This window comes from Triturus cristatus, chromosome 2_2 (genome assembly GCF_964204655.1).
Source record: "Triturus cristatus chromosome 2_2, aTriCri1.1, whole genome shotgun sequence".
Lineage (NCBI taxonomy): Eukaryota > Metazoa > Chordata > Amphibia > Caudata > Salamandridae > Triturus > Triturus cristatus.
The window spans coordinates 489661974-489675239 of NC_140582.1; the positions used below are offsets into that span (position 1 = coordinate 489661974).

At 41.0% G+C, this 13266-nt stretch overlaps 1 protein-coding gene across 2 annotated transcripts in view; it reads right to left on the reverse strand.

Moving 5' to 3' along the window:
- The window catches only part of NOAZFP (nucleolar atypical zinc finger), a 230839-nt gene that overhangs the window by 48843 nt on the left and 168730 nt on the right, over positions 1 to 13266 (reverse strand). For both annotated transcript variants that reach the window (XM_085641596.1, XM_085641597.1), the window contains 2 exons: positions 10506 to 10632; positions 5963 to 6067 (listed from right to left, as the gene is read on the reverse strand). In XM_085641596.1, coding sequence (XP_085497722.1) covers positions 5963 to 6067; positions 10506 to 10632 — 232 coding nt within the window. The remainder of the gene's footprint in view (positions 1 to 5962; positions 6068 to 10505; positions 10633 to 13266) is intronic.

Genomic DNA, 13266 nt, shown 5'->3' on the forward strand with positions numbered 1-13266 from the left:
CTTTAACACTTTTCTGGATTCGTACATTGTGAAATATCTTGTCATCCAGTTATTGGGCCTGGAATGGTCGTGTTTTTTCCCCCTTGGGCTTCAACCAGTAGGTGACTAATGCCTTTCCCCTAAAAAGTCAGAACTATGTCCATAATGCCCTAGTCTATGACAGCCATTTTCAGAATTACCTTTATTGTTGCCTGTGCTGTTTTACGGCTTAGTAGCTATTCACTGCATCATTTTTCATATCCCGATTTAACCTACATCCCTTCTTCAACCCTCATCCACTTCTCTGAGGAAGTGGGCAGCTCGCTCGAACATCCAGAAAAGTCTCTGAGCTGATAAATTATTGTTACTGGTATGTAACCATTTGCTTTTGGAGCAAGAATGTTTTCTGGATTTACATGCCGAGGATGGATTGTGTAGCGGTATTTTCTCCACTTAGGAGGTTGTAAGTGTGTGTGTCTTCTGACCCATTTGAGCCTCTCTATTACCATGTATGTCGACACAATAGTGTTTTGTGACGATATGGATATTTGACCATGTGGCTATCATTCATATGTCATTAATGGAGACATTCGCTATAAATGATGGTGTAACTCCATTTTTCCTTGTGGAATGTACTCTTTGCTTGCTAACCTGCATTTTCTTCCATCTAGGTTGTAGCATGTTTGTATGGTTTTTACTATTCATCTTGCAATGATTCTTATGTGACCAGCAACATCTTATTTGCTGGTACAAATGAGACAAGAACTGGTTCCATTTGGTACAGTGATTTGTTTCCTGCAGGTAGTACATTACAGCTTTCCTGACAGCAAATGTGTCAAGTGCTTTTCTGCCTGCATCTTAGGCTGTCAGAAAAAGGATGGTAATTGTATTGATTAGTTTAAAATGCAAGTGAGCTGCCACATTTAGGAGAAGTTGTGAGTGGGTTCTCTTTGCCACCAGATCTTTGTATATTTGATAGCACGGTTCCTGTACCGTGAGCTAAAGCAAATAGCATACTCTACGTAGTGAAGTGATGGCAATCAGAAATGCTTTCTTCATTGTCAGGTATTTTGATTCTGCTTTATGTATAGGATCAAACACGATTTTATTTAGCTGTGCTAGCACTAGGTTTAAGTTCAACCGACATTGGCACTGAAATTCCCTTTACTCCAACTAAGAACCTCTCGACTTCCTGTGAAAGTGGTGCATACCTGAAGCGCATCTGGTGTATGTGACCACTGAAGAGAGATTTTCCTTGATGGTGATGTACAACAGTTTTCCTTCTAGTTGGTCCACAAGATATCCGATTATGATAGTGCCTCGTGCTAAGCGGTGTGATAGGTTCTCTCTTCTGCGCCAGTGCATGAATCTGTTCCACTTGGCTATGTAAATTCTGCAACATGTGGTTCTGGTTCCCTAGCCTCCTACAACACTTCCATGCATGAGGTCAGACTGGCTGGTTCTGAGTGACATACCTACCACCCCATGTGTTGTGAATAGGTTTTGAAACACTGGTATCCTTGTTACCTTGAACAGTGCCATTTCCACCAGGTATGAATACTATGTTTGCGTGGCCCACAGTGGAGCTACAAGGATCATCTTCATGGTTGTCTCTCTGCACGTACTTATTGCTATAGGCATTACTGGAATTATGGTAAGGCATTTACAAATTTTCCTTACCAGTCTATCAAGAAGACATTCCCTTTGGATAGTTGGTGTGGTTACCTATATACAAATTTTTGGCATTTTGAATTTGTGTGAGTTGTGAACAGTTCTATCTTTGACTAATTTTGTACTACACTCCTATCTAGTTCCCACTCTTGCAAATTGCCTTACTGTCTGCTTAATGTGTGCTTCAATGTTTTGTAGGGCTTGGGAGGAGTATGGCTATCTGTGATATCATCTGTATCACCCATTTCTATATGTCCTCTGCTAGTGTGGATAGCACATAAGACCTTGTTCCCCCCTAGTTTGTGGAGGTAATACAATGTGGTTGTGTTGTCTGTTAGGGTCTGTAGTACTCTTCCTTCGATGTGTTTGTGAACTTTTCAGAGTTAGACCGCATTGAGTTGTTGCGCATATATGTGGTGCACCGCTTCTTGCGCTTCTACTAAACCCTCATCTTCAGCTCCTTCATGTGTGCACAAGATGTATGGTGGGCATCTATTTTAATGGTCACTGAGGGGACAGCTGTTTGACGGGTCTGTCTATGCGGAGAGTCTTCGCTTTCCACCATTACATGTCCCTCTGTATCCTTTCTGTAACAACCACTAGATCAGGGGGCTACAACCTTTTGTGTAATAAGAGCTACTTGTGTTCAATAAAAACCATTGTGAGCTACTATTATTACTAGTGTCGCAATAGTGACCACATTAGACAAGATTACATTAGTGGTCACCGAATGTAAGATTACTAAGCAGTGATCCCCTCAGTGCATCAGACATGGCTGCCAGCAGGACTGTATAAAATCCTGTGTTAATATGGAGTATAAAACATCAACCGCTGCAAAAACCCAAGCATGAAAGTAAGAATATTAGTAATAAGCCTCCCCACATGATTCATCATTCAAAAGACAGTTTTAAAAATAGTTTGGAAATTCAGCCATTTTTCTAAAAACCTCAGTTTGGCTTGAATACACGGTTTTGGCACTCCTACATTAATTAATTAATACATTAACATATAATTCAATCAATTAAAACCTTCTGATTTAGCAGAAAAGGCTTCACATGGGGAGCTATTTAAAGGTAGCTTGAGAGCTACCAGTTGCTCACGAGCTACCCGTTGGAGAAGAATGCACTAGATACTCCCAGTACCCTGTTGATTGTGAACATTGGCTCTGGAGCCATTCTTGGATTGGCCTCACATGGAGTCTGGCAGAGGGAATTAGTGGATTGCATACGGTCATCATCACTTTAGTCAATGTTAGAGACTGCCCCTACCAGTAGAGGAGAGCTTGCTCGGTCACTTCTTTATCTGTGGGTGGGCCTATGGATGTTGAAGCATTAACGCCGTTTCTTGCAGCAGGGACAATGATGGAGTCTGTTAGAATATTACCCATGATATATACAAGGTCCTGTGAGGAGTGTTTGTGTTTTTATCCACTCGCGACAGGACTGCTTCCATCTGCTCTTCCTCTAACTGTGCACTCTATAATAGTACTGTACATGTAAACATCATCTGGGGATAAAGGTCAAGTATTCATATTCTACCATGCATCGTCTGCTGTCCTTCAAGTGTTTAACACGTGTTGCTTATATGACATGGTCCTTCTATTTATGAGGCTCAGGGCTTGCTGGGAGTTATAAGTTACCCGGTCATGTGATAGAAGGCAACTTAAATCCCTTCAGCCATTTCAACCTCAATTCAACATTTTTCTTTTCCATGTCAATCGCGTGTTGCTCAGGGTTGATCTTCAAGGGAGTCTTTCGAGGAGGAGCTGTTCCTCCGTTTCGACTCCTTTTACTTCCGCCGATCTTGATCTAATTTCTGAGTTAAGTCAAAGTCTACAGGTTTGTTCCCCATTGGTTTCATTATGTTTTGACATGTAAAGGCAATTTAGGTTATATCTTTCCTTCAACTGCCCTCAGTTCCGGCATATAGGATAGTTTTCAAAAGTCAGAGACTGAGATTTTCTCCTTGGTTCCAATACAACACTGACATTACAAACACACATTTTTTCGCCTGCTAAGTGTCTTTTAGTGGCTTTTTCAGCATTTCTTCCTTCATGCCGGGCGCTTTCCCTGTGCCGCTTCAGTATTTTTTAGCGTTTCTTTGTTACTCGACCATCTAAGATACTCAAGGGATGCCTGTTTCAACTGCCTCATGGTATAAGGTACCCAACTTTGTTTCTCTAATACTTTAAGAGCTCTAGGGAGGAAATCCTTTCATGCCTTAAACCCTTCTGACTTCTGGTCCTAGGGTAGGAAGAGATTGAAAGCTTCAGGTTTGTCCTTATGTGCAAGCATTTGGTCACACTTCGAGCAAAACCTAAAAGGTGTATTCTCCATCTCGAGTAGAAATTCCCACCCCATCTGTTCATTCCCCAACCTATGTGGTCAAGGTCCAAATAAAAAAGTGTCTTTCGCTTTCTTTTTTGCGTCTTTCAGTTTTTTTCAACGTCTGATGTTGACTTAGATGATTCTTTCCTAGTTCAGTGCTTTCCACTCTTTCTCAGGGTCATTCCTGTGTCTTCAGTGATCTGTGACACAAAATTGTGGGTTGTGCTTTCGAATCCAATGGAGGAAAAAAAGATTTTAAAGATGATGACCTTGCACTGGAAAATTGTGGGCATATGTCTGAATTCAGAGGTAGAAGGCATTACCCGTGTACTGGTTGACACCCAAGCAACAAAGAAAAATAAGACCATCCATTTCCAGACCCAAAACTAGGATGACTGAATAATGCTCAGCATGCGAGTTCACAAAAGATTCAGTCTGAAAAATATGGTACCTACATCTCTTGACCAGTGAGAATGTACGCAATCCGATGCAGGGCTTTGCACGGATAACGGACGGATACAAAAGCATAATACCATTCTACCAGTGTCCAAGGTCAGTCGTGCCTGCACCACACTAAGAAAGGCAGAGGTTCTGTTATAGTACATCTGCATACTGAGAAGGATTTCTGGGTAAGTAGAACACAGAACAGGAATTGACCAATAGGGACATCATGAGCTCATCTGATTTCATTAAATGCATGCACTGTCCTTATAACTGTATAACTTACATGTCTCTGACACATGCAAGTTGACATGTATATACCTTGCACCAAAGGTGCAAATTAAGGCATGTCGTAAAAAGGGTTCATACAGTTTTACTTCATAAACTGACCATGCGGATGGCACAGTTCCCGGCAAAATGTTATTTCCCCAAACACGTAATTTCTTTATTAAATATGAAAAGCATAAGAGAGGACATTAAAGTTATGTTCCACATTTACAATATAACTATAGGTTGAGCTGTAGAGTAAGTGTAATAGTTTAACACTGCTGAGATCCTAGCCATATATTGAAGGTGAATTAAATTAGATGCCAGCTGTAAGGAAATATAAATAAAGCGATTCATATTGAATTAAAAGTGTTCGCAAAACATTGCATTTCCTTGAAACATTTTCACGCTGTAAGAACATCTAAATAGTCTCAATCTCTTAAGTACAATGTTAAAAATAGGACTCAAGAAATAGCCAAGGACAGGAAACAGCAAATCAGCATCTACAAAGAAGCGTTACAAAAGAAATCATGAAAACCATCTCAAACCACAGAGAAAACAACCGTGGAAAAGCAAAATCCATTCACTAACATGAATATGTTGAAAAATTACACTATTTTGTGAAAAGGTGCACCAAGAAGTAAATGTGAAGGCTTCAAGGGATGCACTGTATACGTCTGCTAATGAATGTTAATTAAGACGGATTGCAGGGAAATTGTGCATGTGCAAAAACTGGTTCTTTACAAACACCAGAGTGGTCATTAAAACCATTCTACAATCCTCATTGTCATGATGATAAGGCTTATATTTTTAAAGGACCATGATACCTAGTTGAAGGTACCGCACGGCACTGGCTACACACACAAACAAGGCCAAATTCATTAGACATAAGAATCAGATTCAATCCTAGGTGTCCACGATTTGCTACTATAGAAATAGAATCCAATATTCTTTGATTCTTCAATGACATGGTAATACTAATGTAGTCCAACTGTCACTTCATAGGAAGTCTCAATCCCACCGTTGTTCTTTGAAAAGTGAGGAGTTATTTAATGAAGTGGAGGATGTAGAGGTGCTTAGAGGTGCATTAGTCTAGTGCACTTCCTCCTTCACGAAGCAAAGTACTATATTAAAAGAGAACAAAAGCTTCTGCAATTATTATTTGTTTGGGTTTGCAATTTGTGCTATTATGCAGGATGTACTAAGTAATCCAGCAACTACAAACTTGCCTCTTAACACTTCACTCTAAAAACAAAGCTTGAAAAACAAAGACTCACATTTGAACGTTTCTGCCTCCAAAATTTGACAACTGGCTTGATGTTCAAACTGATCATCTTCACACAGGTAGTTGTGACAGAAGGAACAGCAAAATATTCTACCACCTGTTGAAATAAATATATAAAGAATTGTAAATGTCCTATAATCTCTAATCAAGCAACCACAACCACCATATGAACAGAAATACAATACCCATTGCGCACAAGTATTTAACAAGCATTGGCATAGCCAATAGGTCTCGCCTTGGAACCTTATAAGTGTTTAGCTAGAGCTATAGGCTTTGCCAATGTTTTTAAGCTACGTTATATAGCATAAACAGCTTAATATCTCTTATTCTGTGGCACTTTCCGCATAATTAAGAATGTTGCCACAATCCATCATTTTCTGCATAAACTGCACATTTTTACACACAAAAAAAATTCTAACTCAAACGGATCAATAATTACTACAATACAGCAACAGGTGTTGGCAGAGGAAGGCCATTCACAAATAGTGACTAGTCAACTGTAAGTTTCTTATTGATGTGTTTGGGTGTTAACCTGGTATTAATGAGGTGCAATGTTTACCCAAACAGTGTTAACACAAGAAAAACAACAAAATAATGAAGTGACGCTATCACAAAATGCGGGGCCTAACTTTTTTTGCTACATAATATAGTCAACCCTGCTGCATACTTTGGTTCTCCCCTGCCGTCTAAGTCTGGTGACCCTGCTTGGATACCACAACACTAGCAAACCTGGATGTGTGGTGCCTGCCAATGACGGCCTGCGTTGGAGGGGGTGCAGACAGCCAGCCTCTGGCCTCCTTGGATGTGAATTCTTGGCATTTCTCTAGTCTATCTAGACTTTATACACGGCTTGCAGTTAATCACACCCGAACAAAACTAAATAACTTGTACGCGTGTTGAATACTTTAAACCCGATTGTTTTACGCATATTCCTGGAATTAAAACTGACAAGCCTGTCTGCGAGCCCCGGACCCTTACAGCTCTCCCTTGCCAGTGGAGTCAGGGCATCCGATGTATAAAATATGCCAATTCGATTTATAATATAGCAATAAACGAGCAAGACTGTACGTATACTTTTATAGAAAATGTGTGGCAGAAATCTGAGTTCTGGAGCAGGTGTACGCTAAATCAATATTTGTGCGGAAGGCAAGCATTGCCTGCAGTTTGTTCTATACCACTAGACGGTACTGTGCCTAGTGATACATAAAGTATTATGACGGAAGGCTGAACGGGCTCGCCTGGATTCGAACTTTACCTTTCTGATCACCATCTGCTGTTAGTGCGAGCTCACAAGGTCTAATTACGCATGATTTTATAGTAAAATTAGAGTCCAAACAAATGAACAGTTACAGCCAGGTGTATGTTTGCTAAAAATGCTTTGAGACACATTTGAGGAAAGAGAAAGAAGAAAAAGGCGGTGCGGTTTGAAAGAAGGCTCCCAACTGTAATATTTGCACTCGTTTAGCGACGCTCGTAGTGCAGTTGTGTTGGGGGTCCCAGTGTGTTGGGGGGTCCCAGCTGCCTCGCAGATGCTATTTCCGGTCAAACGAGCAGTGTTTACACTCCTTTATCAAGCAAGGAACGAAAGTGAAAGTGACCGCGAGACAGGCAAATGTAAACATTAGAAACGGATGGCCCCTATACGCCTCTGCTCGCTCCCGCAAGGTGGATGCCGCCACAAGCACGAGTGTTAGTAAAGTGCAGACCGATTCCAAAAGGTAATCTCCTAGAGCAACGCATGCGTGCTGCACTAGGCTCGACCTTAAAAGGAACCACACTGGTATGGATGTCATGTATAAGAAAACCCTCTTCTGGTCCCCCAGGCCTGCAGCTGGTCCCTCCTATTCCAAGCCTGTTAAATAAACTTGTGTGTTTAATCTACTGTATGCAGAAAAGCAGATTTCTCTACTTGCTCGCCCTTTCTCCACAATTATGAGATTTGTAAGCCTAACGGGATTAGTGAGACTGTGACAATGATTGTGAGCCTCGGCGTTGCCACCACAGTGTGCAAATCCATGGCTCAGTCCTCCACAAGCTTTTTGTATGTGTACATCTGAATTTATAGTCACTGTACAAAAACGTTTTTAAACATATAGTTTCCTTTGGTCATACCAAATTAAAGTGACTGACATTGAAGAAAACGTAATACATTTTCGGGGACAGAAAGCACATAACAAGCGCACTTCACTAGGTACACTCCCCTTGTTACCACAAAAGAGCACCATTTTCTTTTGCAAAACATGAGATACATGCATTCCCTTGTATTATGTAATGGCCAACAACTGGTCTGCAAATCAATTCAATTTTTTACTCCGAGAACTAGCATACCAGAGATACCAAAGATGGCAAGTTAACTATAAAGATATCTATAATTTCTTTAGCTCATTTGACCCCTATTTTTGTTTTTTGTTTTTTCCTCTCAAAAACCAATGAAGGGATTTTCAGCAAAATCAAAAAAGATTCTCAAGCTAGACCAAGCCGCCTCACCTTATCCCCGCTAAGTAAAATCAGTCATGCAGTTTTTGCTGGGAATTAGAATGAGGTTAAGCACTTCTTGGACCCCTTTATAACGTTTAAGTTCCTTAATGGGCAGGGGACTAGTTATGTTTTTCCTGGCCGGCGTGGTTTCCCCCAAAAAACATAACTATTTCCCCCCCAAAATATATATATATATACATATATACATATATATATATACACACACACACACCCCCACACACACACACACACACACACACACACCCCCACACACACACACACACCCCCCCCCAAACCCGGCTCCCCTCCAAACGGGGTCGGTGCGAGTTTCCGGGTGTCGGTTCCCGGATGTAAATGGCTCGAAAATTTTCCGATTTCCCCCACAGTCGGGTAGAAAATAAAGACTCGCACTCCAGAGTCGATGTACTCAAAAAGGTTTACTGGCAACGCGTTTCGATCTGGCGATCTTCTTCACAAGGCCAACATCATGCACTTGATAAGTATCCCTTGGGGTCCCTGCGGGCCAATATAGGGATGCTTTTGTGAGAATTTAAAAATATCTATTATGATTTTTTCTCTTTTTTTTTTTTTTTAAACTAAGTTGGACTACATATGTGAGGCAATGGAAATTGTAAAGATTAGTGGACGCAGATATAGTCCCATAGAGGACTCTGGCCACAGGGCCACCGCAGTACAGGAATGTCATCAATGGGTTGGGCCACTTGGCCAGAATTGTACATTTACAGGAAAAGACGATGTATGAGTTAATATATTTTCTTCTGCATAATTTAGTATGTGATGAGAGAACAATGTACATTAATTTTTTCTGATGCCTAACATTGACAGAATCCTTTTACATGCGCGATGAAGATAAACTACAAAAAACTTTTTTTTCATGTCGCAGTGGTCCTTCTATGTTTTGTATATGCACTGTATAATTGGTGATCATCTGTGGTTTAACGTTGGCCTTGTGAAGAAGATCACCAGATCGAAACGCGTTGCCAGTAAACCTTTTGAGTACATCGACTCTGGAGTGCGAGTCTTTACTTTGTACCCAACTGTGGGGAAATCGGAAAATGTTTGCGATAGATATATAATATAAATATATATATATATATATATATATATATATATATATATAATCTACTGGCGGTCGCCAGTAGATAGTTATAGTTACAACCTAGTTTCCATAGGAAATCTCAAAATTCTATTTTGAATAACTTTGGCGCCGGTTGACGAATCCTCGCGAAATTTTCAAAACTAATGGGGCGCTCCGTTCAGCTCCTACCCTGAAAGTCTCGGGGTGATTCGTCAAGCGGGGGCCGAGAAAAAGTTAGGAATTAGCATTTAAAAAACCTTGCAAATTCACTGAAAAAACCATAGGTTTCACACATGTTATAGTTAGGTGGATATTTCACTCGTAAAAAACCAATGAAATTCCCCCGTTATAGTTAGTTCAGATAACTATAACTCGCGCGACCGCCACTCTATCACAAGATTGATGTCATGAGTGATGCCATTGACCATGTCATGAGTGATGTAATATGTGACGTCATGAGCAGTGGATTGCGGGCGCGCGAGTTATAGTTATCTGAACTAACTATAACGGGGGAATTTCATTGGTTTTTTACGAGTGAAATATCCACCTAACTATAACATGTGTGAAACCTATGGTTTTTTTAAACACACACACACACACACACACACACACACACACACACAAATTTTGAGTTAGGAACCAAATGTTGCCAGATAGCACAGAGTAATTTCAAACTTTTGGCACAAAATCCAATACTACAAAAATGTTGACAATGGTCATGTGATCCATTTGCTCTCAACAATGAATTGTGACTGTGCAACACATTACTTGGCCCTGTGCTATTTTGGAAAGGTTTTACACATTTTCCGTTCGAAGGTTTCGCCTATCCTTACCAGCAAATATTCAATATTTGTTTAGAACATAAAATGTAACTAAAGTCTTGGCCTCTAGCAAGAAATCCAAGATAACTGGACGGCTCAGGGAACTTTTTCATTATTCTTTGATCTCAGCAACTCACCATGATCCCAGACCCCTCTTTCACATTCTACACATTCTGCATCTGTCAAAGGACAAATGCAGGCATGTGTGCTGAGACACTTCCGGCCATGGCACACCCACGCTTCACAAAAGTCACAGACAGCTCCCTGAAAAAAACAAAATAGCAAATGAGTCGTATAACACAGACATTCAAAAATAAGTAAATTATAATCATCTTAAAGCAACATTTCTGGTTAAAAAGTCTGTTAATATAACAATGAAATGCACAATATATAAAAAAAGTTGTGTGCAGGTTAATGAGAAAGACTATTGTATATCCTGACATTTAATTTGAGAATTCGAATCCTCAACTCGTAGGACGACGATCAGCTGAAAACGAACTAATCGAACTGAAGCAAGCATTTTATCCCTTAGTTCAATAGAGGACTCACGGATCCTTGGAGGGTTTGTGGCATTGGCAGCTCCTCCGCTAAGGCAGATGAACGTCGTCCCACTGCTTTTCAGCAGTGTAAAAAAGGAAAAATAAAATGATAATAACATGATGTTATTATTTTTCCCTGCTGAAGCTATTTTGTGGGGCGGGCTGCTCAGCTAACAGAGGAGCAGGGGAAGGAGCGGTGGGCACACTTAAGTGCGCATGACTGGCCTATTCGACTTGGGCCGGTCAAACAGTTACCACCCAGATTGTATTACAGCCTGGGTGGACATCATCCACAGGCTCCCACTGCCTGTCTGAGTGCCAAACCAAAGCGTTCAGACCAATCACAACACTGCACTGGCTTAAGGGAGCCTGTCTACTTCCGTTCCGGCAGGGAAAGACGCGGAGAGATGACGGAGGAGAGACAGTTAAAAGGTAAGTGTATTTTATTTCCTTTTTCCTCCTCCCACTCCGCCACTCCGATACGAGCCAGCTGCCGCTGCTTTGAGGAACTAGGCAATCTGAATGGTTGGCGTCAAATGAACATTTCTGATGCAGCAGACAGGAAGCTAAGAATGTCTTGAAAAACAGTGGCAGGACTCTTAAGCGGGATGAGAATACAATTCCTGATAGCAGATTACAGGTCTCGATTTCAGTGCTACAGTATTTACACAGATTTCTAAAAAGATACTGTGAACATTTATGCTGTTGGTTAATTATATTATGTTCATTCTTCTCTGCAACCTTGAAAAGGGAATTTCTGATCTGCAAAATACATGTTGTTGGTCTTTTGAGAATTACGTATATACATGCTCTTGAATCAAAATTGAGCTGCATGATTGAGTCCCTTTTTCCATAATTTAATGTTCATGAAAAAGAATCAACTATTCTACGATGTCTACTATGATAATTGAAATAGGTTTACTATTCCTGATGAAACATCCAGGTTTTTAATTTTTTCTTAAAGATTGGTGTCTCAGTTGTTGTACATAACCCCAAAGGAAGTTTGTTCCAGGCAACTAACCCGAGATAGGTGAAAGATCTGCCTCCAATTCTCGCTCCATGAATCTTTGAAATCTTAGCCAACCGACTGAAGGAAGAACTGAGAATTCTAGAAGGAGCTTACTCTTTAATCCTTTCCCTGAGGTAGCTTGCCCCAGTGGCCTCCAGTGCTTTGTAAACAAGGACAAGTGTTTTGAAAATAATCCTTTTTTAAACTGGAAGCCAATGAACAGCCTTCAAGTAAGAGGAAATATGAGACCTTGGGGAAAGATTCAAGAAAACTTGAGCTGCTGAGTTCTGGACAACCTGCAGTTTATTAAGACAATAGTCTGGAAGACCCAAGTATAGAGCCTTTCCATAGTTCAATCTAAACTGAATGACCATTTATTTTGCAAGGAAGGAACTTTTTCAGAATGCATACCATTCCAAAACAGGATTCTACCACCGATTGAATTTGTGGTTGAAAAGACAGAGCCCTATCAAATTTGATGCCCAAGTTCATTACTGTATCCTGTTGAGGGCAAGGGGGTGGGGCGTCATTTGGCCAACAGGACTCCATAACACTGGCGAAACAGAGCCAAAGAATAGTATATCTGTCGTTTCAGCATTGCATTTCAATTGATTAACCATCATCCAATGAAACACGAGAGGCATTAACCGCCTCCCCAGCCATCTCTTCTCCCTTTCCACACGTAAACAACAGCTGGGTATTGTCAGCATAAGAAATCACTTTAGCTCCAAACTCCTCAGCTAGGATGGCTAAGGCAGACCATAAATAGGGTGGGGCTAAGAGCCGAACCCTGTGGCACTCCAACTGACACCTCATGCACTTCGGGATTTTCCAAACTTCCAGACTTCTCCCTTCCAAAACGGAGGAAAGCCACTTTAGGGCTATATCACTGACCCCAACTGATTGGAGTCGGGCTAGCCAAAAGGTCCAACATGACTAAGACGGCATTCCTCCCTTATCTAAGGTGACCTCAATCTGTTCCGATACTTCATCAGTGACGTCTCAGTACTGAAATTGTGTCTGAACCCAGATTGGCTGGAGTGTGAGAGTTGTGGATTTACTCATTTCTCCAGAACTTTTGAAAGAGCAGGAAGTAAGGATATTGGTCTGTAGTTTTTCTGAACACTTGGGTAAGCTGAAGGTTTCTTGAGCAAGGGTAGAATTTTAGCTTGCTTCCATTGTGCAGGACCCACTCCTGTGGTCAATGAGGCGTTCAGCACTTTATTTACTAACAGATTAATATTGAGTGCCCCTTTCACAAGTATACTGGGCAGGCACGGATCGTAAGGGGACCCCGATTTGAGGCTTTTAACGGCTACTAATGATTCTTCCAAGGGAATAGGGAGGACA